General features: G+C 59.3%; 10 protein-coding genes across 10 annotated transcripts in view; all 10 read left to right on the forward strand.

The window, feature by feature from the left end:
- Positions 1 to 285: 285 nt before the first annotated feature.
- Positions 286 to 2,022, forward strand: LINJ_35_0260 (putative GTP-ase activating protein; the record flags this gene model as incomplete). The annotated part of the gene is made up of 1 exon (XM_001468809.2): positions 286 to 2,022. One exon carries the CDS (start codon positions 286 to 288, stop codon positions 2,020 to 2,022), a length of 1,737 nt encoding a protein of 578 aa, XP_001468846.2.
- An 862-nt stretch (positions 2,023 to 2,884) lies between these two features.
- On the forward strand, positions 2,885 to 3,118 carry LINJ_35_0270 (conserved hypothetical protein; the record flags this gene model as incomplete). Its single annotated transcript, XM_001468810.1, has 1 exon — positions 2,885 to 3,118. The coding sequence occupies one exon, from the start codon at positions 2,885 to 2,887 to the stop codon at positions 3,116 to 3,118; it is 234 nt and encodes a 77-aa protein (XP_001468847.1).
- Positions 3,119 to 5,784: 2,666 nt separating this feature from the next.
- On the forward strand, positions 5,785 to 6,192 carry LINJ_35_0280 (hypothetical protein, unknown function; the record flags this gene model as incomplete). The annotated part of the gene is made up of 1 exon (XM_001468811.1): positions 5,785 to 6,192. One exon carries the CDS (start codon positions 5,785 to 5,787, stop codon positions 6,190 to 6,192), a length of 408 nt encoding a protein of 135 aa, XP_001468848.1.
- Positions 6,193 to 7,230: 1,038 nt separating this feature from the next.
- Positions 7,231 to 10,932, forward strand: LINJ_35_0290 (conserved hypothetical protein; the record flags this gene model as incomplete). Its single annotated transcript, XM_001468812.1, has 1 exon — positions 7,231 to 10,932. The coding sequence occupies one exon, from the start codon at positions 7,231 to 7,233 to the stop codon at positions 10,930 to 10,932; it is 3,702 nt and encodes a 1,233-aa protein (XP_001468849.1).
- An 840-nt stretch (positions 10,933 to 11,772) lies between these two features.
- On the forward strand, positions 11,773 to 12,771 carry LINJ_35_0300 (conserved hypothetical protein; the record flags this gene model as incomplete). Its single annotated transcript, XM_001468813.1, has 1 exon — positions 11,773 to 12,771. One exon carries the CDS (start codon positions 11,773 to 11,775, stop codon positions 12,769 to 12,771), a length of 999 nt encoding a protein of 332 aa, XP_001468850.1.
- A 1,189-nt stretch (positions 12,772 to 13,960) lies between these two features.
- Positions 13,961 to 15,244, forward strand: LINJ_35_0310 (conserved hypothetical protein; the record flags this gene model as incomplete). Its single annotated transcript, XM_001468814.1, has 1 exon — positions 13,961 to 15,244. One exon carries the CDS (start codon positions 13,961 to 13,963, stop codon positions 15,242 to 15,244), a length of 1,284 nt encoding a protein of 427 aa, XP_001468851.1.
- A 1,428-nt stretch (positions 15,245 to 16,672) lies between these two features.
- On the forward strand, positions 16,673 to 18,253 carry LINJ_35_0320 (putative serine palmitoyltransferase; the record flags this gene model as incomplete). Its single annotated transcript, XM_001468815.1, has 1 exon — positions 16,673 to 18,253. One exon carries the CDS (start codon positions 16,673 to 16,675, stop codon positions 18,251 to 18,253), a length of 1,581 nt encoding a protein of 526 aa, XP_001468852.1.
- Positions 18,254 to 21,637: 3,384 nt separating this feature from the next.
- LINJ_35_0330 (putative short chain dehydrogenase) lies at positions 21,638 to 22,654 on the forward strand (the record flags this gene model as incomplete). Its single annotated transcript, XM_001468816.1, has 1 exon — positions 21,638 to 22,654. The coding sequence occupies one exon, from the start codon at positions 21,638 to 21,640 to the stop codon at positions 22,652 to 22,654; it is 1,017 nt and encodes a 338-aa protein (XP_001468853.1).
- A 756-nt stretch (positions 22,655 to 23,410) lies between these two features.
- On the forward strand, positions 23,411 to 24,904 carry LINJ_35_0340 (conserved hypothetical protein; the record flags this gene model as incomplete). Its single annotated transcript, XM_001468817.1, has 1 exon — positions 23,411 to 24,904. One exon carries the CDS (start codon positions 23,411 to 23,413, stop codon positions 24,902 to 24,904), a length of 1,494 nt encoding a protein of 497 aa, XP_001468854.1.
- A 723-nt stretch (positions 24,905 to 25,627) lies between these two features.
- Positions 25,628 to 27,500, forward strand: part of LINJ_35_0350 (conserved hypothetical protein) — a gene marked incomplete at both ends in the record, with an annotated part of 2,112 nt that continues 239 nt past the window's right edge. Inside the window, one exon of the mRNA XM_001468818.1 lies at positions 25,628 to 27,500. This exon is cut by the window's right edge and continues 239 nt beyond it. Within this exon, the coding sequence (XP_001468855.1) occupies positions 25,628 to 27,500 (1,873 nt within the window).

The following is a 27,500-nucleotide window of genomic DNA, read 5'->3' on the forward strand; positions in this document are numbered from 1 at the left end:
TTCTTTCAGAATGACCAGAAGCCTCGGCAATCAACGCCCCGATACGCTAGCCGCCGCTACGTGCGCGTTGCGCTATCCACGATTGTGGGTTGCCTCCTCTGCCCCACGTGGACTCTGCAATCTTGCGCGAGCTGAGCGTGAATGGATGAGGCGACCCTCAACACGCTGCTCCTCAGTGGTGAATGCGATGTTCAGTGGGGCTCGCGAGGCACGCTGACGGTCCGCCGCACTGTTGAGCTGCACTCCAACAACATCCTTTACTGCTTCGAGGAGCCGAAGAACTCGATGGCGAAGCACATTAGGGAAAAGGTGTACGTGGAGGGTTGCCACGTTGTCGACGGTGGCGCCTACAACGACGCAGGCGAGCGACTGCTTCTGTTTTTGGCTAACCATGACTACTCCGAGAAGGTCGATCTGCTCGGCAACCACCAAGCCTACATATTCGCTGCAGAGCAGACGACTCACAATGCGCCACTGGGACAGGCTACACAACGTGCATCGATGTCGACGCTGCCGAACGCCAACTACATGGTGCAGCTTTTTCTCTGCGATAAAATGGTCAAGTGGCGCCTGCTACAGGCGATTCAGAGAGCCTCAAAGGAGTATCTGCAGCTGTTTCCGGACACGGACACAGCACTCGCACTGTCCGCGGCGCGAACGGTGGGCGACGGCTGCATAAACGCAGGACGGCCGACGGTAGCGGGGCCGCCGGCCTCCGGTGTACCGAACCCCTTCGAGTCGAAGGTACTGGCCCGGCCCTCCGCCAACCCTTACCACTCACGCACGGAGTCCGGCATCAGCGTCTTGTCCGATCACGAGGTGCTGCAGCTGTCGGACGTGCTACGCGAGTACGAGGCACTCCAGGAAAGCAAAAGAAGGTTAGGTGCCGTGATGACCTCATCTCCGCCGCAGCCGAAGGGAGAGGAGGAGGGCGTGCGCAAATCCACATCGGATGACCAGGGCTTGGAGGCGGCGGCGTGCGTGGCGGGAAATGCAGCGGAATTAGCCGTGACACTGTCTGAGTTGCAGTCTAGAGCACCAGCACGCCTCCAGCACTCTCCTCTCTACGAGAGGTGCATCAAGAGCAAACCAGCCAACAAGATCTGTGCGGACTGCGGCGAGCCTTTCCCGTCATGGTGCATCCTGCAGCCGTTTGGCGCCTTTGTGTGCATCCAGTGCATCGGCGTGCATCGAAAGCTGTGGTCGAACAAGTGCCGTAGCGCAGAGCTCGACCGGTGGCCAGACAGCGACATCGAGTTCATGAAGGCGCGTGGCAACGACGTCGTGAACGACGAGTTGGAGTACTACGTGGCTCTTCCGAGTGACAGTGTTGAGTTTGCGTTGCACGCACAGCCGGTCGTGAAGCCCGTGCTGTCGTTTTCCTCCGCTGAGGTGCGTGAGTCGTTCCTTCGGTGGAAGTACGAAGAGCTGTTCTTTACACGGAGGCGGCACCCGACTGCGACAAGGCCGCTGCCGCCGCTCCCAGACCCGGCTGGGCTCGAACGCTCTCGCCTTGCTACCACCACTGCCACTTCAGAGGCGGAGGGCTACGCCAGCGCCGTCTCTTTTGGCGCCGCCGCACGACTTCAGCAGCAGCCATTCTTTCTTGACCAGGGCCCTCCACGATATGCGGGGCTGCTGGACATTGTTGTTAAAGAGCTGGTGGGACCGGAGTCGATTAAGGGCGCAGTATGCGTGCTGACAAACGGCTTTCAAACTCTCCGCACTCAGGAAAGCCGCCAGCTGCTGCATATGCGACACTCCACCGCGTGGGATGAGCACCTGCAGGTTGGCATAGAGGGGGCAGGACAGAAGCCGCTCTACTGCACCGTGTATCGCGGGAGAGGGGAACTGCTGGCCGCTGCAGAGATGTGGATGAAAGGGGACGTTTTCCAGCCAGGCACCAGCTGCATGTTCGCCTTGAAGCTGGTCTGGAGTCAGCTCCACAAGAAGCCCAGCCAGCGTACGCCGGGAGAGTCGTGGACGATTACGTTCTTGACCTCGTACCAACGGCTGGCGTGAATCTCGAAGTGACGTCGTTCTCTCCCCCTCCCCTCGCCATTTCTCTGCTGTCGCCGTGAGCCTCCGTCGCACACGCACACTCTGCCCTCCCAACTTTCCATCACCCACACACACGCTGCTGTGTACATGATATGGGCTCAAAAGGAGAAAGACGCTAAAGCTGAATCAACAGCAGTCGCACATCAGCCATCCCTTTCCTCAATGACGGCCGCCGCTACACAGCGGGGCTACGGGGGGGGGCGTTGTGGTGGTATGTGTCACGCTACCCAACTCTCTTCCTCCTCTGGCTGCTCTTCTCATCTCCCGCTCAGTTTCCAGAGGGGGTGAGAGAACACCGCATGTGTGCGTATGCCCTGTGTCTCTAGTGCTTCGCATGCTTTATTGTGTCCCTCTCACCTTCTTGTGCCCTCTTCTTTACGCCACCGCATCGTCTGCGATCATCGCCCTGCACCAACGGCGGCCCCGTGATTCCTCATGCACACCCTTCCTTACCACCCCGTCCGTCCGTCCTCGTCTCTGAGGTGTCTATGGACAACCCATCCTCTTTCAAAGCGATTTCTACATTTGCTAGGTTAAATTACAAAAGGGTACACCAACACCAACACCGACCCACCGCCCCACCCATGCACAAACGCGGCGCTGTCGCCTCCTCACCTGCCCTCTCTCTCCTCTCTTTTTAAGCGTATTCTCGTCGACTGTTACTTCATTCGCGTGCGGCAACTCCTCTTCTGTTTTAGCTGTCTGCTCACTCCGCTGTTGCACCGCGCCCGCTCTCGAGCCACTGTCTTTCCGCTTCATCCGTCACACACACACACACACACACACACACACACACTTCATCTGCAAGGGGCACAGGCGCAAGATGCTCCTCACCTATCAGTTTGCCCCCATCTGGGCTATGCTGGTTTCCATCGTGACCTTCCTTGTCTTGCGTCACAACGACCCTGTAGACCTGAACGAGTACAAGGAAAAGGCGCACGGCATTCCACCGGTGGCTTGCTGCTCGGCAATTGCGATCCCCCTCGTTGTTCTCTTCGTCTACAACGCGGCACTAAGGATGGGACCGCAGCCGTCGTGCAGCGGCACGAAAAAGTAAGTCCGCACGCTCTCCGCCCTATTCGCTCTTGCCCATTCTACCACGCGCGCTGTGGGCGGCCCAATGCAGCTACACGTGAGAAGGCGTGCGACTGTGAGTGTCATAGTTCGCTGGTGCTCTGAAAAATACGTTTTTAACACGTCGTTCCACCACGAACAAGCCAGCAAAAGTATACGCAAGCAGCCGCAGCTCACCTACGCCTGCTGCTTGACCTCTGCGCCACGGAGCCGGACCAACTAACACCGCTTGGCGTCGTTTAGCTCCCTGCAACTCCACTGCACACAGCGCAGGCCAGATCCAGGATTACGCCCAACACCACTGCAACCCAGCAAAACAAAACGACAAAAAAGAGGTGGATGCGTCACTATTTGAATTGTGGGCAAGATGCATAGCGGGTTGGTACAAACGTGAGCGTGACCGCAAGCCGATTCGGCACAGCGGCTGCCCAGTCCAGCCCGCCGACACCAAGAGACCGTCGCCGTACCCGTGGCCAGGCTGCCGGATGTTGGCCTCCCCACAAAGACTGTATACCGGGGCCTGATACGACGCACTGAGGTAGCCCGCATCATCATGGTTTTTCTTTTCTTCTCTCCCAGAAGAACAAATGAAGATTCATCGAGCAGCACTTGCGGCAATATCGACTGCCTGTGTGAGTGTGAAGGCGACAACAGCGCTGCCGTGGTGTGAGGACAAAGATAGCGGAAGCTATGGGGTGCATGAGTACAGCAGCAGCGCTCCTTTCTTCTCCATGCACGCTGCATCTCTCTCCGGTGTTTATCCCTACACGGCCGTCAACTGCCCTCCTTCCCTCTCTGCAAACTGTGATGCGTCAAAAGGGAGAAGAAACGACAAGATAAAGAAGAAAAGACAAGGCAAAGAAGAGGGAAGGCTGCACTGTAGCGGCGCTCATGGCTGCTTCGCTCTTGACTGGAGCGGTGTGCATGCGAGTGCCGGCGTGACGCTATTCACTGTGTAGCGGTACCAACTCTTTTCTGTTTCTGTCTCTGTGTGCTGCTGCTCCCCATCGCTTTAGAACTTCTGTGCCTCACGCCACATGTACGATATTGGGCAAAGACGAGCGGAGAAAGCTGCCGTGTGTGTGTGTGTGTGTGTGTGTCTGTATGTGCACGCGTGCAGGTCTCTGTGTGAGTGCATACAAGTGATTTGATGAGGCGTACATGCCCTGCTAGGTTTGACCTGAAGACGCAGCCCTTCGCTCTCTCTTGATTTTTCAGCACACCAGCATATGAGCAGGCACGGTGCCATGCGCACATGTGGTGGTCATGATCCGGCAAAATCAAACCGCAGAAACAAAGGAGGCCAGAGAGGCGTTCTCANGGGCATCACCGCTGCGCTTTGCCATTAACGACGCAGTGGGAGGAGAAGACTGCCATGCGCTTGGCTGCTGAACGGTGTTGCACTCGCCGTAGGAACTTTAAGCAGCGCTTTTTCTCGCCTCCATCGCGGGCGCCTCTCCCCGCACACACGCGACGTGCTGTCTTTTGTCTGCCCTGGCTGATTTCCGACGCACCTTTTGACCTTCCCTTCCCGCCCTTCGTCTGTCTGTCCCCGCGGACGTATCTTCCGAGACACACAAACAAGCAGAGTGACAACATACGCACACACACACACGTGCTCCATGGAGCGCAGAAGAGCTTGCATTACCTCGCACAACTCGTAGGGCGGCATTGCTGCAACTGGCACACACCACGGTCGGTATGCTCGACTGCGTCGTTTTGCGCACGGCACACAGCACGCTTCATGTGCTTCTTCACATGATCTCGCAATGGGCGCACGCGCTGCTGAAGCTGTCCGTGAAGCTGTGGGTGCTGGCCACGGGTTGCTGCCCAGGGACGTTACGCGCTGCAGAATGAGCGTCACATCGAGGTAGTCACCTCCACGAAGGACCCGTCTATGGGTGCGAAGCCGCTGGCGACGTTTGGACTGAGCTAGGACATATTGTACCACGGTGCCTTGGACAGTGTGCGCGTCTACATTATTCTTAGCGTCCTTGGCGTCAGCTGCCGCGTCACCTACAACCGGGAGCCACCGGAAGGGTTTGACGACAATCCAATGTGCCGGGAATGTCTGAAGGTGCCAAAGGCAGAGGAGGACAAAAAGGAATCTTGCTCGTAGTCGCTGGTTCGGTGGAACTAGAGGTGGGGGGGGTGCGAACACCCCCACCCCCAATAAACAGCGACGGGTTCGCAGCTGCGAGGCAAAGAGCTTCCGCGTGTGTCCTCTCACTTCACGCGGCATGGACTCTGATCGTCTTACACAGTTGCATCTCACCGGTGTCACCTTTACCCAGTGCACGCGTACCGTGATGGTGTGTGGTGCTCGGTGCACGAGCAGCTGCGCGCGCGTTTTGGGGGTGAGCTGGCGACCTCCTTCCTCGGCTACAGCACTGTTGGAATGACAAACCTGAAGGCGGCTGCGGATTAGTTTGACGCGTTCAAGACGAATCCGTCCCGCTACCCCGGCGGCTCCCCCAGTGACAGCGCTGGTGAGCATGAATGCCTCGTTCAGCATATTCGTGCACGGCCACGCGATCTAGCGCTGCGAGTTTCTTTTTCTTGTTTGACTAGCGCCCGATGAGTGACGTGATGAGGAAGTATGCGAAGCATGAACACCGCTTGGCTCAAGGGCTGCTAGGTCTTCCCCCAATGAAGGACAAAACCGAGTTGAGCGCGCTGCTGCAGGGGTTCGCCAACACCAGCGACTACAACGAGCGCTTGGTGGTGCCGCACTTCGCATACACGGAGGGCGGCGCGAGCTACTACAAGGGTGCGGCAGCTTTCAAACGGCTAGTTCGAATGAACGTGCCCCTCCCCGTCATCTGCCTGGCAGCGCGTAGCGACCCAATCACCGGCGAATCCCGCACCAAGGCGCAGCGGCAGGCCCTCATCGATGAACACCCCAACGTCGTGCATGTTGAGACGCCAGCGAGCGGCCACTTATCCTGCTTGCCGGGCCCTCTCAACGAGGTCAGAGGACGCGGGGAGTTCTTCATTTACTTCACGCTGAAAGTCTTCCAGCACGCCGTGCGGGTATTGAAGGAGACAAATGCGTAGTTGAACGCGCGTGCTGTCGGTTCAATGGTGAATACGGCAGCGGATGTCGTGCTCTGCGCTACCCACGCTATCCCCGGAAGCACAAAGGCAGGAGAGCGGCACAAAAGCCGCCGAAACTGCTCACCTTCCCTCCCCCTCCACTATCACCGCTAGAGCGTGCTTTATCGAGATAGCAGGTGGTCTGAGGGGTCCACAGGCCCACTGCAAAACCAACGCCGCCTGCTTCATTCACCTTGATGCACGGGCTAGGGTTGGATATGCGAGGGAGAAGGCGACAGCCATCTTGACGTGCCTCGCGCGGCGCCTGTTACGCTCAAGCTCCGCACACCTACTTCGGATGTGCCATACAGGGTCTCGTTCTGCTCACCGGAGCTGTGGGAAAGAGGCCCTGTGGAGAAGCGTGCACACGCACACACTCGCCAAAGTGCCGCACGTGTGCGCCATCGCACCTCTACGCGGTCAAAATACTACAAAGAAAACAGTCATCGACATGCACAGCGAACATACGCGCAGTGCGCGGTGCCCGCCTGACGGCTTTGGTCTGCGGCTGTCATTCGCTTCTTCCTCTCATCTGCGAGTGTATTGGAGAGGCAGAAATGAGAAGAGGCGGAGAATTTGGGTTTAGGAAGACTATCGTCATGCTCACCGTCCTCTTCTGTTCGCCAGTGCAGAGAGCGCTTTTTGCTTCGCGTTCTTCTGACTCTATCTGATCCCCGTACTTCGGTTTGTCTTTTCCGGCCACAGCACACTACAACCAAGCACGTTTTTGATTTCCGCGCTGGCCGTCATTGATCTCTGAATCACCCTCAAGTCTCCTAATCTTAAAGACGCTGCGGCTCATCAACTGGGTAGCCGTCATCTTCCTTCGCGCTTGCGCGCACTTCTGCCGCCTCGCAAGAGGTGAGCTACCTACCACTTTTGCTGCTGTGGCTGCGCTTCCAACGTTGCTAGCGAGGCTGAAGCGCGCTGTCATCCACCGTTCCTTGTGCACCGCAACTTGCCTAATGCGCACAAAGGACAACGCAGCGCCACAGCCACATGCGCCGCCTGCAGCAGCAACTCGGGCGCCGTGTTTGGACTGCGGGCTTGATTCCAAACACCCGTCGACTTGTGACCTCCCCAGCCCTAGGGATAGACGTGTCAACTACATCACCACCGCTGCCAGGTCGTTCTTCTGCGCCTACAGCCTCCGTGGCACCTCTTCCTACTGAGGTGTTGAGGGCTGCACCCGCTGCACCCACTGCACTGAAAGCTGCACCCGCTGCACCCATTGCACCGAAAGCTGCACCCGCTGCACCTACTGCACCGAAAGCTGCACCCGCTGCACCTACTGCACCGAAAGCTGTACCCGCTGCACCTACTGCACCCGCTGCACCCACTGCACCGAAAGCTGCACCCGCTGCACCTACTGCACCCGCTGCACCCGCTGCACCTACTGCACCGAAAGCTGTACCCGCTGCACCGAAAGCTGCACCCGCTGCACCTACTGCACCGAAAGCTGTACCCGCTGCACCGAAAGCTGCACCCGCTGCACCTACTGCACCGAAAGCTGTACCCACTGCACCGAAAGCTGTACCCACTGCACCGAAAGCTGCACCCACTGCACCGAAAGCTGCACCCGCTGCACCCGCTTCTTCCGATGCTTCCTGGAAGGTGCAGTCACGAAAGGGAAGCGTTGCGGGTGGAAGTTATGCTGCTGAACAGAGGATGTCTTCGAGTGGCGTTTCGCGCCCTCGAACCGCAGTACTTCATGAGGCTGGTGCGACACACACGGTGGCATGCGCACCGTCCCGGAAGCAGCTCCCTCGCCGAGCTGATGCCAAAGGTCCTGCTGTGTCTTCCCCTCCTCCCTCACCGCCACCGGCGCCGTCTCCATCAGCCGCACCTCCAGCACCATCAATTCCACCGTCTGCGCCGCCGGTACACGCTACCATCGCGCCTCCCTCCATAAGTGCGGTGGGCGACGTGGACAGCGAGGCGGGGGAGGGGAGGCTTTTCGAGGCTCTTCGACCCTCGCTCTCGACACGCGTCGAGGCGGCCGTACGACAGGGTAGAGCAGAGCGCCCTCTGAAGGCGTCCTCTAAAGCCCAGCAGCCGCAGGCGGAAAAACGGGAGCCGCGTGCTCTTTGTGGGGACACGGAACCGCACACTGATTCGTCCGAGCTTGAAGGCGCGGCTTCCGGGGATTGGGGGTGGGCTAAGCGAGAAGGGCGGCTACAGCCACTTCCGGCGTCCATCTCCTGCAGCATCGATCGACATGAAATCCCAGCTGAGCTGGGGGGTGATGAGGGCAGTAGGGTCGCCGAGAGCACCACCTCAGGATCGACTGCTAGTGACTTTTCTCGAGGTGAGGCCTCCACGGCGCCTGAAGACTCCGCACCGCCGTCCTCTGCACTTGCAGGAGAGCTAGAGGCCGCCACAGTGGAGCGCTTGCCTGGAGAGGTGTGGTGCGGTGCAGAGGCCGAAGGCTGTGAGAAGGGCGCCACGCCGCCACCGCGCCCTCCAATCGCGGACAACAGCGATGTGTGCCTTGTAGTGTCGACTTCTTTCACACCTCAACTATACGCGATTACGGTGCAGCTGCGAGAGCCGCCGTCAAGCCCAATGGCCTGCGTGCAAGCTGTTGCAGGTGCATTGGACGCGGTGGAGGTGCACTGCGACGCAGCTGTGGCCGCCCGAGCCGCAGGCAGGGCCGACGCGAGAGTGAAGGCAGCGCCAGACATCACCGTTACGTGGTGCACCTTGCCGCATTGCCCCTTCTTCGCATCGACGCAGAGCCCGGCGGAGCTGCCGTTGTCGCAGCGTGTCAGCTATGTGGCGGCCAAGGAGGCGGTGATGAAGCGCTTCCACCACCTTGTGGCACGATTTGGGTCACTTGTGCGTTTTGCAGCAGCAGCCAGCAGCGGGTCGGTGCTCGACTTTGGCGCGGAGGTTTTTTTTGCGTGCCCGGTGCGGCGGCTGCTCTCTCTGCGAGCCGCGGCGTGTGACAGCGGCGACAAGACGGCAGCAGCGGCGGAGTCGTCCTCGTCGCCCGTTGCCACCGTCTCTGTGGGGTTCCCGCTGAGCCGCGTGGGCATTTTTCCCTCGACCACTACGGTGGCCTCCCTGCAACGTCTCTGCGGGTCAGTTCACACGGTGAAATGGGTGCCTGTGCTGCACACATATGACGTGAGAAGCCTGGCTGATATTGGTTTGCTGAGTATCCCTGACGCTGTCGGTGACGCTACGGACAAGAGTAAAGCGAAGCAGTGGTGGCTACTGCTTGAGCAGCTCATTCTCGAGCACGTGTGCCAGTCACCTGCGCAGCGTCGGTGGGCCGTGGAGATGCTAATGTGGAGTCGTGGCTTTCATGACGCTGCGGTGCGTCACAAGGCAGTCGGCGCCATGTCCGCAGACATCGCAGATGGTTGGTACACATACGCAATGGGGGCTCTTAGCCGGAATCCCTCATCCACAGAAGGGGGCGCTGCACGCGGAGATGCTGAAAGCACCACCGGGGTTCAGCCACTTCTGACAACACCCCCCTGCAGAGGCGCCGCTCATGCTGTACAGGTACACTCGAGGTCTCTGCGATGCTTGCTGCCTCCTCTGCCACACCACCGCTTCCTCACCTTCCCGCACGTGCAGCGTTCGCTGTGGATGAATAAAATGCAAGCACTGACTGCCACAGAAGAGTCCGCTGGAGCGGCCGTGCTGCTTGACTGCTCTGACAAGGCTGTGATGGACACGTTGGATTTGGTGGAGACGCACCTCGCTGGCACCGCCGCGCAGCGGGCTCGCTTGCCCTATCTGAACGTCGTATTAATCGGAGACGCTACCACTGCGCAGCCGATTCTTCAACGCCTGCCTTGCGCTGCTGTCATCTCCTCCGCGTCTGCGTTTTGCGAAATGGGGCATGCCTCCGTGCAGCAGGTGCGCCTGTACGCTTCGCCGAAGTGGCCGACAGATCTTCAGCAAGACACGTTGTTGGCAGCCTTGACATACCTCAAGCGCCGCGGAGCACCTCACGTCGTCGCCGCCGGCGCGGCGCCGCAGCGGCTTCTGCTAGCACTGTGTCAGGAGGCGGTGTTGGTAGCGCGCTCGCTGCCTGATGCCATGGCTGTCGAATCCGCGGCCAAGGACCAGCTGGGTCTGTGCTTGGGACCCTTCCGGCTTATGGACGCCTATGGCACCGTTGCCGTCGCTTCCATGGCCGCCGCAGAGCGGACGCGCACCGCGGCGGCCAGCGATGTGGCGGCTCGAGCCGCCGTAGCCCCTGTGCACGAGCTGGAAAGCTGCATGCGGTCCATGGCCCGTGAAGGGCTGCTAGGAGCGAGAGGTGCACGTGGAGGTTTCTACGATTCCGCTGTGGCAGCTAACGAAGCAGTCTCCGCCGCTCCGCTGCTTCGGGAGGCGGTGCTGAACGCGTACGTCCGCCACACGACGCTGGCGCAGGTGGGCGACCGACTTCGCGCGGCTGTGCTGAACGTGGCCTGCGAGCTGCTAACCCGCGGTGAGGTGCAGCGGGTCGATGATGTCGACCTGCTATCGATGAGTGCCCTTGGATGGCGGGAGGAGACGGGCGGGGTTCTTTATCAGGTGGACCAGCTGGGGGTAGACGGTTTGCCACGGCTGGTGGAGCACATGACATGCTTAGCCACGACAGGTATTGCACCGCACCTCGCTCCTCACCCGTTGCTCTTGCGCATGGTGACAGAGAAGGTGCGCTTCGCCAGCCTCAAGGCTAGCGGCCTGTTGTGACGGCTGTAAAGGGGGGGGTGCGTTCGATCACCGTCGTGTGTTCTTGTACGTGCGTTGCCCCTTCGTGTATTGTCGCGTGTCTGTGCCGAGTGGTGCCGTTGTTGTCGGCGCGAGTGGGAGGCAGGGCGGCGTGAGCGATGCCCCTCCTTCTCCCCTTTCGGCCTCTCCCTCGCGTGCGTGCGTGCGTAAGCTGTTACTCGTTTGGTCTCACGCATATTGCCTAACACGATTGCTGCTAGAGTTTGATAGTAAGGTTGGGGCGAGTTTTCGGGGGCTTGCGATGGTGCTAAGGGCGCGCGTGCACGCGTGCACACGTGGAGCTCGCGTGGCCGCGTCGTTGTGTAATGATCAGGAGCGCCTGCGCCTTTGTGATGTTACCGGAGTCCGGCAAAGGACTTAAGCATCGTTCCCCGCGTTGCTCATGTACACCGCACTGTGTGCGCGTGCATGCGTTGCCAGCTTCTCTTCACTTCTCCTTTCCCTCTCTGAATCTCTTATCCTTATGCGATACTGCTGTGCTGACCTGGGTGGGTGCTTGCGCTTGCACACGTGTGTATGGCGTGCCATGGCTCTCCACACACGTGGGTTGTGGCAGCGGGCTCGCGTTATTGTTTTTCCCATACATCTTTGCCGTCTTTTGTTAGCCGCCCGGCGGATTGTGTGGCTCCCACGTAGCGCCACGTGTGTTGTCAAAGACGCGAACACCTCGTCTCATCTTCACTGTGAAGGGCTGCCTTTGCGCCTCGCCCCACTCGAGAACGGCTGTGAAGCTCATTCTAACTCTCTTCCACTCTTACCCTCAAGCAGGCCGGCGCTGAGCGAGTTTATTGTTCCTCACGAATGCCCGCCACCACGATGGTCGCCGATCCACTCTCGCAGATCGTGTCGCAGGTGATCGACGACGTGAGTTTCTCCCAGACACATACAGTCAGCGATGACTTCAGGGTGTACCCAAAGTCGTCTATCGACAGCGTTAACACGCTTCAGCAGGAGCAGCGAAAGCGCGTGGAGCAGACGTATGGCGCACGCGCACCATCCCCTGATTTTCTGGGATCTCAGCTGCTGGCGGAGTACCGCGGCGAGGCGGCTTCGTTGCAGCTCGCTAAAGAGTCCGGGGACCCCAACTTCCCTACCTCTATTTCACGCATGACGGGCGAGCAGAGCAAGCAGTTCAAGAAGGACATGAAACAGCGCATCCACGAGTGGGAGGCAACGGTGCGAGATGCAACAGGGCAGACAGAAGTCTACCCGGACCAGAAGGCCTCGTTGCGCTCCATCTATGAACTCTACCGCGCCACCAAGATGAAGGTGCTGGGGGTGGAGCCCTCTCCGGGCACGCACGGAGCAACAGCGGAAACGTCCGCTACAGGCAGCCGGGATGTGTCGCAAAGCGTCGCTGCACATGCTGCGGGTGCATCGTCGGCGCCAGCTTCTGCAGTTGGTGGGGCCAGGTCGGAGAGCACTCGACTGAGCACATCAGGTGCCAAGGACACTACTGCAGGCTTTACCAAAGCGCTGCCGGGCTCAGCCGCCGCTGCTGGCGGCGAGGCTCGCGCAGCGTCGAGCGGCGCCGCAGCGCCTGGAATGGCTAGCAGCGGCGCTGACTGGATTAAGCGCATTGAGCGGGTGCCGCTGGGCACGGAGGACGTGTCGAAGATGGCTGAGGACGCGTTGCAGACGGAGAAGCGCCGCTTGAAGCAGGTACTGCACCGCTTCGAAAGCGACTTCGAGAAGTACAACGGCGTGCGCCCAGGCCGGCATGACCGCCAAGGCTTCACGGCAGAGTACCACCGCTACGGCGAGCTGAAGAACGAGCTTATGCGCCGTTCCCAGAAGTAGAGATGTAGGGTTAGAGTGCAGCTTTACTGGCACGTGCGCGCCAAGCTCTCCACAACCCCGCTGCCAAGCGTTAAGCATCGGCGCAGAGGCAACGGGAGACGGGGGCGGTCGGTTTTACAAAAAGGCGTCGATGAAGTCGGAAAACAAGCAGAGGGATCTAGAGGGTAGAGGCGGGAGAGGTAAGCAGCGAGCACACTTGCACGCCTGTATTTAGAGGGATTGAGAGGGGCAGCGGTGAACGGCGCAGGCTACCCATCGCACTCGTCTCTGCGGCTGTGCCTAAGTGTTCTGCGCCTTTCTGTGCCTGCCGCTATGCTTATTTGGCTGCTCTCTCCCTTCGGTTTCCTTTCACCCGCCAACTCCCACCTCCCGCAGCGGAATCTTTTGATATGAGTGTTGTTGTGTTTCCGCGCCGCGGCCGCCTCTCCCCTTCTCCCGGCGGCCTCCCCTCCGCTACGCCCGTCTCCTCTTTGCTGCCTCTTTTCTGCATCATCTTGTGCGACAAGGCGTGTGCACGTCTGCTGTGCACTCGATAAGCCAACAAAACAAGCACATCGGAACGGAAAGTCTCCCCGCACACGCTACGCAACACTCTTACAAGTTTGAGCGCCGTTGAACCTTTCCTCTTTTTCTCCCCCCTCCCAGCTTGAGAGAGAGCGCGGTGGGGTTGCGGTGGCGCATAGCGTTGAGGAGGACTCTGGCGAGCGCCGCGACACCAAGCCCGCTGCTGGACGCATTGAGTACATGCGCCACGGTGATGCCGTGCTGAAAGGCATCTCCCTCCCCCCGCGACACAGCACAGACTCCCACGGGAGATACAGAGGGAGGCATGTCTCTGGCGACTTGCATGCGTCTTAAGCTGGCGTCTGTGTGCCACACACCGGCACAGCTATTCGTTTTTTTATGCCGTTTCTCTACCCCCTCTCACCCCGCATCTCTGACCTTTCGTCACCACTTTTCTCTTCACAATTGCCTATTACTTTGCGGTTGTCAAGCAGTTCGAACAGAAAGAAAGGGAAAAGATACACGGGACCCCTCGTCCTCCCCCAATCACCGTGCGCTCTGACGACGGGTGCCGTGGTTGTTTTCTTGTCCCCTTCTTCCATCCATTCCACCCCTTGCGAATCCATACAAACATACAGAGATACACACACTTGGTGTGCGCGCGCACCTTGTGCCCCCCTCTTCCATGCAGCGCAAGTATACCAACGCGCAGGCGTTGGCCGTCTACCAGGCGCTGCAGCAGAGCGGCGGCCTCAGTGCCCTTGAGGACGACACCGCCACGGCGCTGTATCTTTCGCAGAATGCGGCCGCCACCGGCGAGCTCAACTTCACGCCTGGGCTACTGGAGCGACTGACGAAGCGACTTGACAAGGGGGGCATGGTGCTGGACCCGTTCTGCTCGTACGACTACGCCGACCGCCGCCACATCCGCAACTTCTCCATGTCAATCCCCATTCCCTTTAGCGCCTTCGACGGCATCCGCCGCAGCAAGCATCAAGTGCAGCTCACCGCGGCGCAGGAGGAGAATGTTCTGAAGTCATTCGACAAGTTGCTTAACGGCGAGGACGTCAAGAAGAGTGGCGCGACCCCAGCGGCGAAAGGCGCGCGAGAGATATCTGTGGCGCTGCCGTTTGTGAGCGCCTTCTTCGACCAGCGCTGCCCGGAATTGCACAACAGCGTACTGACGGGCTCGCGCGAGGGGGCGACGTACCTTCTTCTGTCCGTAATCACAGGCCACAAGGAGCTTTGCACCAAGTGCCTCAAGGCCGGCGCCAACCCGAACAACATGTCGTTTCTTCGAGACGAGTCGCCGGCGCCGGGTGACATGTTCCATGGGTACAGCCCAGTTTTCATGGCGGTGCTGGCGGAGCAGGTCGAGATCCTGGAGCTGCTGTGCAGCTGCGGAGGCAGCATTCACGTGTACGACCGCTGGGGCCGCACCCCTCTGCACGCTGCCATGGCGGTAGAGAGCACCTTGACGGTGCAGTGGCTTCTGGCAAAAGGCGCGCCACTGTACGTGCCAGATGGCTTCGGCATTCTCCCGGCTGACAGCTGCGTCGGCACACAGTACGCGGAATACTCGATGCCCATGTTGGCGCTGCAGGAGCCGCCAAAGTGCCCACCGCCGAGCTACTTCGCCGAGGCTGCGAAGAGCTGGGCCGCCCCGGAGCGAGAGAGCAAACCCACGGCCGAGAAGGAACCAAAGGAGGACGCAGCCACCACCAGCTCTGGTGCATCGGCCGCTGAGGGGGAGATTAAGATGGAGCTGTGCCGCTGTCGCTCCGGTCGGCCAGTAGGGTTCTGCGGCTGCATCGATGACATGCTCGTCCGGTGGGCGCGCGATCGCCTGAACACTGAGTGGAGCCCCGGTGTGAACTTTAGCGCACTCGCAAAGAAGCAGGCGGCTGTCGAAGAGGAGCGAAAGCGAACGACGTACAGCGCAGACGGCGGCCGAGTTGTTAAGTCCTAACAATGGAGGAGCGCACCATGGCACAGATGATCGGGGCGCACCGAGCTAGTGGCGCAGGGCGGAGGAGGGAGGCCTGCGGCTGCTGCTCCGTGTCACCGCGGGTGGCATGATTTGCGTATAGAAGGAAGCAAAGTGTGTGTGTGTGTGTGCACTCATGTACGGGATGGTGCATGCTGTGGTCACTCTCTTCCTGGGCCTTTTTCTCGGCTTTGCCCTATCCAGTGCTGACGTTTTTTTTTTCCGCTCTTCTTGAGTGTTTGCGTGCGTGTCGGCCGTTGCGGCGGGGGCATGCTGCCGCGGGTTTTTGTTTAAGCCGCTTGCAATGCGCGTGTGCACCGAAAAGCAAAACCTCCCTAACGACACAAAAAGAAAGAATGAGACAAGACTTTGATCTACGGTTCGCTGTGAGTATGTGAATGTGCGTGTGCCTCCTTCCCCTACCTTCTCCCCCCTCCCCATGTGAGTGGGAAAGGCTGCGGCTTCGGCCGATGGCAAGCAATGATTCTCGACAATGCATGCTCCCTCAAGGGGGACTTCTTCCGCGCCACTTGCTCTTCACCTTTGCGGCTGTTCACCTAACCCTCTCCCCCTCCCCCCATCACACGCACACCTGCAGAGTTGACCAACACCGTCATAGCCCCTTTCTTCCATCTCTTTTCTCATTTCCTTTCCCAGCTCCATTCTGTGAATACGAGCGCATCGCCACAAAAGAGGCAAAAAAGGACACGACTTGAGTTGTTTCGTGTACTCAGCCCCTCCCACCCCTCCTTGTGGCCCACCGCCTCTTCTTCCTCTCTGTGTCTTAGTAGCTGCCTTCTCTTCTTCCCCTTTTTTGGTTGTTTCCTCCTCCCCCTCTTTTTCTCAGCCCTCACCACATCTCTTTCGTCCTTTTTGTTTCTGTGGCTTCCGGTGCGCTTTTCTCCCCATCTGAATTCGTCGTTGTACGTCGCCCCCGTCCCCTCTCCCCCTCCTGCACTACTGCCGTTTTTCCTGTATGCGTGTGTGTGTCATAGTGTCACACCCTTTCCCTCTTAGACAGCAAAACGCGAGCTTCCCCCCTTTGCTTTTCTCCACGACGGAGAAACGCGTGCCATTTTACATCCCCCTCTCTCCCTCCAGCCCCGGGTTGCACTGGTCTCTCCCTGCAGGCGAGGTACCGGGCACCCAAGACGGATATAGTACCTCACACATCGCATATCTTATTATCAAGCACCACCCCTCCCCACACCCCCACACACGCAGAGGCTCACAACTCGCCCTTCTTATTCCCTCTTCTTGCCTCCGCTGCATAAACGCGCATTTCCCTCGTGTGTCTTTGGGAGAGTCAAGCAAGTGAGCAGCAGCATACAGGAGAAGCACATACAAAAAGCAGTAACGATGTCGACAACAGCAATGATTCACGATTCTCTGCAAGCGGCGTCCACGCCAATGAGCGAGGCTGCGCTGAAGCGCGAGATTGCCTTGCAAGAGGCGTCTGATGCGGTGGACAACAAGTCGCAGGTGCTCTCCAAGTCCCCGGCCGACACGAGGGAGGGAACGCACGAGGTGCTCACCGCCACGGAGCCGTTCGAACATCCTATCTCTCTGCGCACTAAGGTGTCGGCCTACGTCACTCTCGCACTGCTCTTCTTCTTCGCGCGCGTGCGTGAGAGCTATCGCCAGTTCTTTCCGAACGATGAGAGCCACGTGCGCCCCGGCTACGCCCCCATTGTGAAGGACTTCGACCACTACTGGAACCGCCGCTTTTACCGCCGCGTCCGCGACTGCTTCATGCGCCCCATCGACTCTCGCCCTTCGCGTGTGATTGGACTGATGGAGCGCGTGTCGAAGGACAACAACCAAACGTTCGAGTACAGCGGCCGCATCGTGCCCGCGGTGAACATGGGCTCGTACAACTACCTCGGCTTCGCCGAGGACACGCAGAGCATCACGCACGAGGTACTAGATTCGATCGACGACTACGGCCTCGCCTCATGCAGCGCGCCGCAGGAGTTGGGCCAGAGCGCCCTCGTGTCTTGCCTCGAGCGCGAGTTCGCCGAGTTCCTCGGAAAGGAGGATGCCATTGTGTGCGGCATGGGCTTCGCCACGAACTTCCGCGGCCTCCCCACCCTCTTCGGCAAGGAGACGCTGGTGCTCTCTGACAGCCTCAACCACTCCTCGCTCGTCAACGGCGTGCGCTCGTCTGGCGCAAAGGTAAAGGTCTTCCAGCACGACCACTTTGGTCAGGTGGAGAAGTGCCTGCGCGAGGGCGTAGTGCTCGGCCAGGACCCATGCGGCGAGTACAAGCCGTACAAGCGCATCGTCATCATCATTGAGGGCATCTACAGCATGGAGGGCGAGATCGTCAATCTCAAGAAGTTTGTGGAGCTGAAGAAGAAGTACAAGGCTCTGCTCTTCGTGGACGAGGCTCACTCCATTGGCGCTATTGGCCGCACTGGTCGCGGTGTGTGCGAGCACACCGGCGTCGACCCCGAGGACGTTGACGTGCTCATGGGTACCTTCACGAAGAGCTTCGGCTCCATCGGCGGCTACATCGCAGCCGACAAGCCGCTCGTTCGCTACCTCCGCCAGCATAGCTCCATCGCCCTGCACTGCGACCCTCTGGCACCGCCTTGCGCGCAGCAGGTGCTGTCGGTGCTGCACGTGCTGCTCGGCAAGGACGGTACGGACCTCGGCGAGAAGCGCATCCGTCAGCTCAAAGATAACTCGACGTTTTTTCGTCGCGGACTGATGGACCTGGGCCTCGTGGTGCTCGGCGATGACAGCAGCCCGGTGGTGCCGGTGATGTGCTACAGTATTGGCAGGCTTAGCGCCCTCTCCCGCCTGTGCCTCGAGCGCGGTGTCGCTATCGTCGTCGTCGGCTACCCGGCGACGCCGCTCCTGCAGGGCCGCGTGCGCTTTTGCGTCTCGGCCTGCCACACGCGCGAGGACCTGCAGCGCACCCTTGATGTGATAAGGGAACTCAAGGGCTACGTCTGCATGGAAGACAGCACGAACCCGCTGCGGTAAGAAGCGGGCTGAGCGACAACCGAGGGCACACTGTTCAGCATTGTACACGCACAAGTAGTCATTATCTGTGATGGAGTGCTTCTCACTTTGTGTTCACGCGTGTGCGCGCGAAAGGAAGGGTACAGATACAATCCAACGACTCCCTCACCCGTTTCCGCGCCCGACTTTTGACCGGCACCCACGCGCCGACGTGGACCTTTCAGGCGTGAGAGCGCGCACAACGAATGTCTTGCACGAGGGAGAGAGGAGGCGCGAAAATGAAGAAGACATGCCGAGTCACCGTGACTTCCACCCTCCCTCACTTGCAGAGAAGTACTTGAAAAGAGAGAAAGGATGGGCTTTCGCTCAGGTGGGTGTTCTCTCCTCTTGTGTGGTGATACATACACCAGTACGCATACGCGTACAGGCAGACATTGGTGCAGATGCATAGTGTGCAGGCGCTCGCATGTGCAGAACCAAGAGTGTATCATAACCAGTGTAGTTCCTCCCTTCGCGCGCTCACACACACACACACACACACACATGCTGCGCGTGCATACATGTTTCTGCGCTCAACTGCAGAGACGTCGCACGCCACACATCTATTTCGCATTTAAAGCCCACAATAGATGCATAACATTGTGATTTTCTTCGCTTTTGTTCCCGTTTAGTTTTTACTCGCTGCGTGTGTGCGCACCGGTGCAGGTGCGCATGCCGGCTCTCTGCCGCCTCCATCTCTCCCCGCCGCGAGCATGAGTGTGGATGTGTTAGTTTTTATGTATGTGCTGTGCGTGTGTGTTTGTAATCAAGCGTTAGGAACAGGGAAAGCAGAGGTGGAGAAAGCGATAGCGAGCACTCGCTCGTGCGTGTTGCTTTTTATCTCTCCCGCATCTCTGCCCCGCGCTTCCCACTCTCGCATCATGGATTTATCAGCTCATCAACGAGAGAATCAAATCGACAACAACGCTCGGACTTGACTCGGGGCAGCCGCAACGGCTGTGGTAACACCACCAAGGGCATGCATGTTTTAACCGCCCCTGGTACCGACACTCTCAGGACTGTTGCCCCTTTCTCTCACAAACACAGCGCCTTCCCTCCACATACTTTTGCACGCCCTCTTTTTTTTTCGTTTCTTCCGCTCCCTTTCTTGTTCCGCTACTGGATGTTGCATGCGCTCCTTTTCTATGTGCGCCCTTGTGTGTGTTGTCTTCTGTATTTTACGTATGTATCGGCGTGTGTGGCGACGGGTGGACGTGCACATGTGCGTGCGTGAGTATGTGTCTCTCCTTCATCTATGGAACGATTTCAACCATCCCCCTCCCCCAAAAAACAAAGGGCGCACTGCTAACCACCCTTGCTGCTTGCCCGCTTCCCTAACCCCTTTCACTTCTTTGGTGCGTCAGTGCCGTAAAAGAACGAGAGCTGGCGAGAGAAAAAGTGTGGGAGAGGGCGAAGGACCCCCCCCCTCCACCCCCACACACACACGCACAAATTTCGACGTGTGGCCGACATTAAAATACGCACGAGTACCGTCGTCGCTCTCCGGCGTGTTGACGTTGTCCTTTAGGTGTTGTCGTTCTCACGTCGCTAACAAAGCGGTGCAGAATGTGCGAGGAGAAACCGCCGCGACTGTATATTTCTTTTCTTCCTGTAAGGAGGCACACAAAAGAGTGCGTAAAAACGGCATGAGAATTCGAGCGCGTGTGCGATGGTTCGATGTGCCTTGTCAATTTGCACATGCACACACACACATACACACACACACACACAAAACGCGGCCGTGTCCCCCCCCCCACGCTCGGCTCATTGACGCCTGTGCGCCTTCCTCTCCATGTGCAGCTTTCTCTTCTCTGTTTTGAGCGATGGTGGATGGCCACGTCATGGAAAAGACTCGACTCCACACCTCATCACCACCACTGTGAATGATCTTGGTCACATTCACACAAGAGAATGGTGTTACTTACAGAGGCGAGCACATGTGCATGCGCACCTCATCAGTCGTCGACACGGTTCTCTTTTCTTGCGTTGTATCTTCATGATTGCCTTTGGCTTCCGACCATTCTCATTACACTTATGTGTATGTTTGTGCGCATGGGGTGACGGTTGGCCTGTGCATCGGCTTTCCAGTCCGCTGCATCGTCTGCCCCACCGCCATTCTTCGACTCGATGTGCCTCCGTCGTAGGCAACAAATGGAGAGAGAGAAGAAAGATGTTGCTTGTTTCAGGTGCGTCCTCGCTATGTACCACAGATATGCGTTCGCGAGAAGAAGAGTGTGCACGGATCGGAAGGAAAAGACATCGGTCATGAGATACCGCCTCTGTGACCTCCCCCCATCCCCACAACTGCTGGTGGGCTCTGCCGCCCTCCCTTTGTTACACACGCGCCCGCAGGCACAGGGATGCATTGCCCAACGATAACGTTGGGCTCCTCCCCCTTTTTTGTGCATCTTTTGGTTTGCATTTTTTTGGGTTCAGTTTTGCGTTCACGAGGCTTCTTTTGCTCTGAAACCTAGCCACACCGTCTCACCGCTACCTTCCCCATATCACTTTCTCGCAGTTCGCATTCTCGAGCTCTCCCTGTGAGTCGACTGTGACGTGGCCGAGGGCCGCCATTTTTCACTGTGCTCATTCCCATGCCGTGTGATGTGTTCGTCTATTTTTACACGCTGGTTTAGCTCTTGCCTCTCCCTCTTCCTCTGTACCAAGCTCTCGTTGACGAAGAATGCCCTCTTCGATTGTCTGCTGTGCGTGTGTGTGTAAAGAGGTGGGGTCCGGTGGCCCGCCCTACACCATCTCCGTCTCTCGTGCTGTTTTCGATGTGTACGAGTGTATGTGTCGCTCGTATTGTGCTCGCTTTTCTCTATCCATCGTTGGTTTTCCGCTTGACACGACAGGGCAAGCTCACCATCGAAAAACTTGCACACAGCCGCGCACCAGCACTGCATGGCACGCACATGTGAAATCCGCGTGCCTTCCGCATGTCACACCTGTTGCCATGTTCTGTGAGAATAAGGGCATCTTTTTTCCCATCAGAGGCGTCTGTGCGTGCGTGTGTGTTTCTATGTGCCTAGGGAGGCTGCTTCGAAATGGAGAAAGGCGAGGGAGAGAGAGCAATGAGTCGTACTACCCGCCTTATCCCCTCCCTCCGCGGTACTTCAACGCAGCGGCGGCAATGAACCACCTTCGGCACCACTGCGCACTGCCACACCAGGCGCATCGGCCACCTTCTCTTGGTAGACTCTCTCTGCTTGGATGGGGGTGGCGCTCGGATGGCTTTACCATCTCATGTCGTCTCTCTGTATTCCCACTTTGTTTCTCGTATCCGCCGTGCGTGCAGCATCACCAGCTCTTCCATCCACCATAGTTTTTTGCCTTCGGCGCACGTGACGAGGAGGTCGCAGTGCGATGCTGGCCTTGTTTGTTGCTGTGGCCGCGGTCCTCGGCACATCGCTTGTGCTGGTTGCGTTGTGGACAGTGCAGCGCGTTCCGAGGTGGGAGTGGGAGTCCTCAACAGTACTCATCACTGGCGGCAGCGTCGGCATTGGCCTCGCCACTGCCAAAAGCCTTGCACGCAAAAAAGTGCCATTCCTTGTCCTCGCAGCGCGTCGCGAGTCTGTGCTGCGAGAGGCAGTGCAGCAGGTTGAGAAAGTCATCGACGAATGCCGCAGCTGCACGCGTGTGTCATATGTAGTAATGGATGTTGCGGACGAAGCCTCCGTCGCCACCGGCCTTGCCCGTGCCAAAGCACAGTGCGACGGGCGCCCCATCAACCTTCTCATCTGCAACGCCGGTTTTGCCCATCCAGCTCGTTTTGTGGACAGCGCGATGAGGCACGCTCGGCAGATGATGGAGGTGAACTACTTTGGATCTCTGGCAGTGCTGTGGAAGGTGCTGCCGGGGATGCTGGAGATTAATCAGGGCCGCGTTGTGCTGACGAGCAGCATGGCGGCCCGGGCACCGATTGCAGGATACGCCTTGTACAGTGCCACCAAGGCTGGGCTGCGTGCCTTTGCCCACAGTCTGGACATGGAGAACAGTTGCCTCGGCGTGCGTGTGCAGGTTGTAAGCCCGCCGGACGTGGCGACACCTGGGTACGCGCACGAAAACGAGGTCAAGAGCCCCGAGTGCGCCGCCATCTCGTCGTTCGGGGGTGCAAAGCCGTTCACGGCGGAGGCAATGGCGCAGGCTATTGTCGATGGCATCGCGGACTACTCGTTCGACATCACGCTTGGGTCGGATGGCAGGCTGCTCAGCTACGGCTCTGCCGGCATGGAACCGGCGACTAGCGTGGCAGCGCTGTTAGCGCAGTCTTTGCTCGGCGGCGTGCTGCGTCTAGGGCTGGCGGTGTTCTCTAAGATACACTACAGCATTGTGAAGAAGGTGCGCCTATCGGAGGCGTCGTCAGCCCCGTCGCCGCGCTGATAGAGATGCTTCTTTGTGTGTGCGTCGGCATGTTTGACTGCTTCGGCGATCCATCGTCATGTCGCCAGCGAGGGGTATATAAGAAGGGAGAGAGGCTGCCGCTGAACCCGCCTAGGGATCACCATCGAAAGCGAAACAGGAGAATAGTAAATGAGCAAGCCAGCGCGCACCGCGGCTAACGAGAGCGTGTCCACAAGAGGAGCACCCACGCTGCGATGCTTGCGGCGGCGCGAATGTCGAAATCGCTGCTGTCTTTTGGCGGCGGAAAGAGAGGAGAAGTCCCCCTTTGTTTGGCAGGGGGGAGGAGGGGGGGGCGCACGCACAAGGGTGGTGTGCAAGCGTGCCGCGCCGCCGTTGCACTGTTTTCTTTTCCGCGAAGCAGCAGTCGCCCTGGTCCCTTTTTCTTCTAGTCTTCGCGTGTCTCTCCTACTCCGTCGGGCTTTCGTCTGCGGACGTGCTTCGACGTGTCTGTGCATCGGTCGACCCTGTGAGCGGCATGACCGACACGCACGCATACACGGTATTAGGGGCGAAAAGAAAGCGCACAACGCGGTGAATGCCACGCGGCCTAGTCGGTGAGCCGCTACTTCTCAGCTCAGCTGCGGTACACGCATACCCGATTACACACCTCACATACATAGATCGCCTTGGCACCGTCCGCGACGTACTTCAACGTCTGCGGGCTGGATTCGCGTACGCGCGTGCATCGCACTTGGCAGCAGTACGTGGCTAGGGGGGTGATCATCGTCGGTTGTGATGCCCACGTACTTCTTCCGCATTCCATCGTTGCAGGTATGCACAGTTTCGTTCTTCGGTGGAGGCGCGCTCGTCCTAGGCAGCGGCCTCTGGGATCTCATGCGCTCCAGGCGCAACGCCGTTCCTGTGTTCAACAGCACCACTGTGGTCAAAACGGAGGAGTCGGCGCGCTACCCGTGCGAAAAAATCAAGGGCTTTGATGTTGTTGTGCGCAGCTTTTACGTATCCGTAGCGACCGATACCGACGGCCACGCTCCAGCGCCGGCGCTGTCTCTGCTGGCGCGGTTCCGCAGGCTTTCGGGTCTCTTCTCCAATGAAACGCACCGTGTCGACAGCGCTGATCTAACCAAGACAACGGCAGCAGACCAGCCAGTCCGGTTGGTAGCACGGGATGCCAAAGACTCAGATGGCGGAGCCAACACAAGGCTCATCGCAGCTGCGCACTGGCCACCGGGCACCTCCAAGTATGCTGCCCTGATCCTGGAGCCCACCCCGCGGACCAGCGACGACTCGAGCGCCGCATTGCCGGCGCAGTCGCGCTCGCTGCTGCGGCAGTTTGCTGACGGGGCCACCCACCAATCTCTCTCCAGGTGCAACCCACGGTCCACGCTGCTGCACATGGCGTGTGAGAGCGACCCGGCCTATCTTGGTGCCCCCTACCTGCGTGTGCTCTTGAGCGCCTTCCTGCTGCTGCCGGCCACCCTCTCGCAGCTGAACGTTGCGGTTCTCGGCGTAGGCGGGGGATCGCTGCCGCTGTTCCTCCAGCAGTATTTCGCACCCCGACTGCACCGCTGTGACTTGGTGGATGTCGAGCCGATGTGCATCAAGGCAGCAGTGGAGCAGCTTGGGATGAAAGAGCTGCTGAACACGGTGGCGTTGCGGTGCGAGGGCGGTGGAGTGCACTACTACCTGGAGGACGCCGTCGACTACCTGTCGCACCGCGTTGGCGATGCCGACTGCCGAACAGGGTGCCCTTTGCAAGCCGGGTCTGGGAGATCAGCAGGGAGTGGAGAAGGCGCATCTGCTGCTCCGCATCACGGAACTCCTGTTTTTCATGATGCCGTTCAGCCGACCCCCGCCGCGGCGCGGGCTACCAGCGCCAAGCGCCAGCGCCAACTCGACTTGCTGTTCGTGGACCTGTTTGTCGGCAGCGAGCTCGATACGACCGTTACATCGCACGAGTTTCTGTGCCTGTGTCGCGGCTCCCTCTCCCCTCACGGGGTGGCCGCCTTCAACCTTCCGGCGGCGGACAAGCGGTTTGTGCAGCGCTGCAACGAGGTATTTGGCAGCCGTAACGTGTACCGTATTCCCGTTCCGGCAAGCTCGAACGAGGTGGTGCTGGCTCGCGGCGGGCCAAAGAACAGCGGCGCCGTGGCCGACGCTCCGCACCTCTCACACCGCCTCCTGTTTCGCCGCGCGCAGGAGCTGTCGGCGCATTATCGTCTTCCCTACGACCTGGCCAACCACTACCCTGTCTGGTGGCGACTGTGGTAGACGGGGTGGGTGGGTGGGCGGGAGAAGAGTTTAACGATACGGCGCACATGCACGCGCACACGCACGGCTGTGATTGTTGAACGACCGAGGGCATTCTTAAGCGCAGCTGCCTTAGCTTCGTAAAGATAGGAGGGAGCGGTGAGAGATCGTTGCGTTTCAGGTGATCCTCCCCCCCGGCGCGCATGCTCGTGTGCCTCACCGTTCGTACTTCACAGAGAGCTGCTTTTACCCAAGCAACGCGAACGCGACAAGAGCCCACGCGCAGCGATTTGAGGGAAAGCTAAGCACCGTCAGAGAGGTTGAGGCGGCCAACGCATACGACGGATTATGTGGACGAGTGAAGGAAGGACGACGGTGCCATCGGCGCCAGATGTATCTCGATTCACAGGCATCAGCAAGAAGGATCGATATATCCAAACACATAAACACGTGCTCTGCAGGCGCGCCTCGAGGGGGCCCCTGAGTGGCCCTAATTGCTGCAACCCTGTTCCGCCTTTCCCTTGCTGCCTTCCGCTTTCATCCACTGCTTCGCTGTTCCTGTCGCTTGTGCGAGAGCAGACTCGTTTCTCCAACACCCACGTCCTCCTCCTCCCCCTCCGTGGTCTTTCCTCTCCCTGTTTCGTCTGCTGCATCGCGTGACCCTTGCGCAGATCAGCGAGCCTTCTCAGCTCACGTAAAAAAAAAACAGAGAACACAACAGCACAGGGGTGAAGCAGCCATACTATGTCTGCCACGATCAAAGCCGCGCGCGCGTGCGCCTCTACAGTGCTCTTTCGCAGCTTGCGCCTGCACGCCTTCCAAGGCGCGCTGCCGCATGTCCTGGTCGTGGTGGATCGCGTGCCGTGTGTGCTGCAGAAGCTTGTCGCGGAGGGTTACCTGGAGGTGCTGCGCGCGTACGGGCGGCAGGGCGCAGCATATGTCACGAGCAACTGCGACAGCGTGTTGAGGGCACCGACGGAGCCGTTTCCGGGAACGGCAGACGACAGGGAATCACTTCAGAGCCATAACGGCGAGCTGTTCATCCCTCTGGAACCCGGCGCAGAGACGCCGAGCGGGTCGGCAGGCTTCACTCCACGCGTTTCGCCGCCGTCGTTCGCCGCGGATGACTCTGCTCCTCTCTCCTACTCCCTCATGCCGTTTTGCAGCGACAACTTCCTGAGCCATGTGAAGCGGCTGCAACGGTTCTTTCGCCACTGCGGTGACGGGCAACTGCAACAGCAATGCCACCAGCATGAGACAGAGGCTGCCGCTGGGGATGCATCAATAACGCCGCCGCCTCCGACCGCACTGCCGAGTGTTTGGACGTCCGAGTACTTCAAAGAAGAGTTCGAAGCTCTGTGCCCGCTGCTGGGGCCACTGCTCTCGTCGAAAGGCGAGGCGGTCAAGGGCGATGCCACCGACGAGCAACCCCGATGGCAGGTACTTTTTCACGGACCGCCACGAGAGCTCCTCGGGTGCGTCATGGTGCAAGAGAACGCTTTCCAAAACGAGATGAGGCGCTATCGGCTTCGTCTGAGCCTGTTTGACCTCGGCATTCGTGTTGCGGAGCACTGCCACCTGGGTATCATGAGCCAGAGAGCGGATCGCTTGGCCGGCGAGGGCCACTTCAAGGAGGCGCTGGAGGACGACCAAGTGTACAGCTACGCCCGCTCGTGCGCTTTCGGGCCCGAGCATGCCCAGTGCCTCGCCAAAGCCATCGCGGACTCAATCGACTTGTACAGCTGGCGCCGCTCTGGGTGTGCCGGCGGCGCCGCAGCACGCGCAGCGCAAGTGTATCCGGCCTCCATAACGGCCGCGTTGCAGAGTGCTGAGCTCTGGTCTATCTTCAATACTGGCGCACTGAACGTCTGCGCATCTGCGACGGCGGCTGACGACACCGCCACGGATGTCGAAGCCGCCTTACGGGAACCAATCGAAGGCCCTGGCATGCCGCTCTTGATTGTATGCCGCGACACAGCCAAGGTACTCACCTACGGCGGCGGGATGGAGGACTGTTTGACCAACACCGGGTACTATGCTGCAGCCTACGCGCCGGAGCGCAACGATGTCGCGCGGCACCGTGAGCGCTTTCGGACGGCGTACAGCGAATCGAGTGGCGGAGACGGCGAGAGCGAGAGGGACGAGGAAGACGCCACTGCGAACCCCCCAGTGCACGGCCGCCTGAAGAAGAAGGAGTACCTCGCAGTGCTCAGGGCGAAGGGGCAGAAGCCGAACAAGCCCCAGCACGATAACGCCGATGACGAGGACGGCGCCGTCTCTCGCAGCGTCCCTGCCGGTTCCTGCATTTCCAACAGCATCGGCGGCACCTTTCCCATCGGCGAGGTCATCAGCGAGTCGTTTGACCTCTCGCAACTCAGTGGCACGTGCGACGTGTTTGCGTATCCTGACGTGTTCAAGAAGGTCACGATGAGTCGCCCATCACCGTTCACCATGACGGTAGAGAAAGGCGTTGTCACGCACATCAGCGACGGTGCCCCCAAGGAGTTCCTCGACCTGTTCAGCCTCGTTCGCCAGGTGGAAGGCGAGTGCTATGTGCGGGAGTTGGGCATTGGCCTCAACCCGTACGTCGGACCAGCCCACGTTGTGAGCGACGTGA

The sequence above is a fragment of the Leishmania infantum genome, chromosome 35 (assembly GCF_000002875.2).
Source record: "Leishmania infantum JPCM5 genome chromosome 35".
NCBI classification, from domain to species: Eukaryota; Euglenozoa; class Kinetoplastea; order Trypanosomatida; family Trypanosomatidae; genus Leishmania; species Leishmania infantum.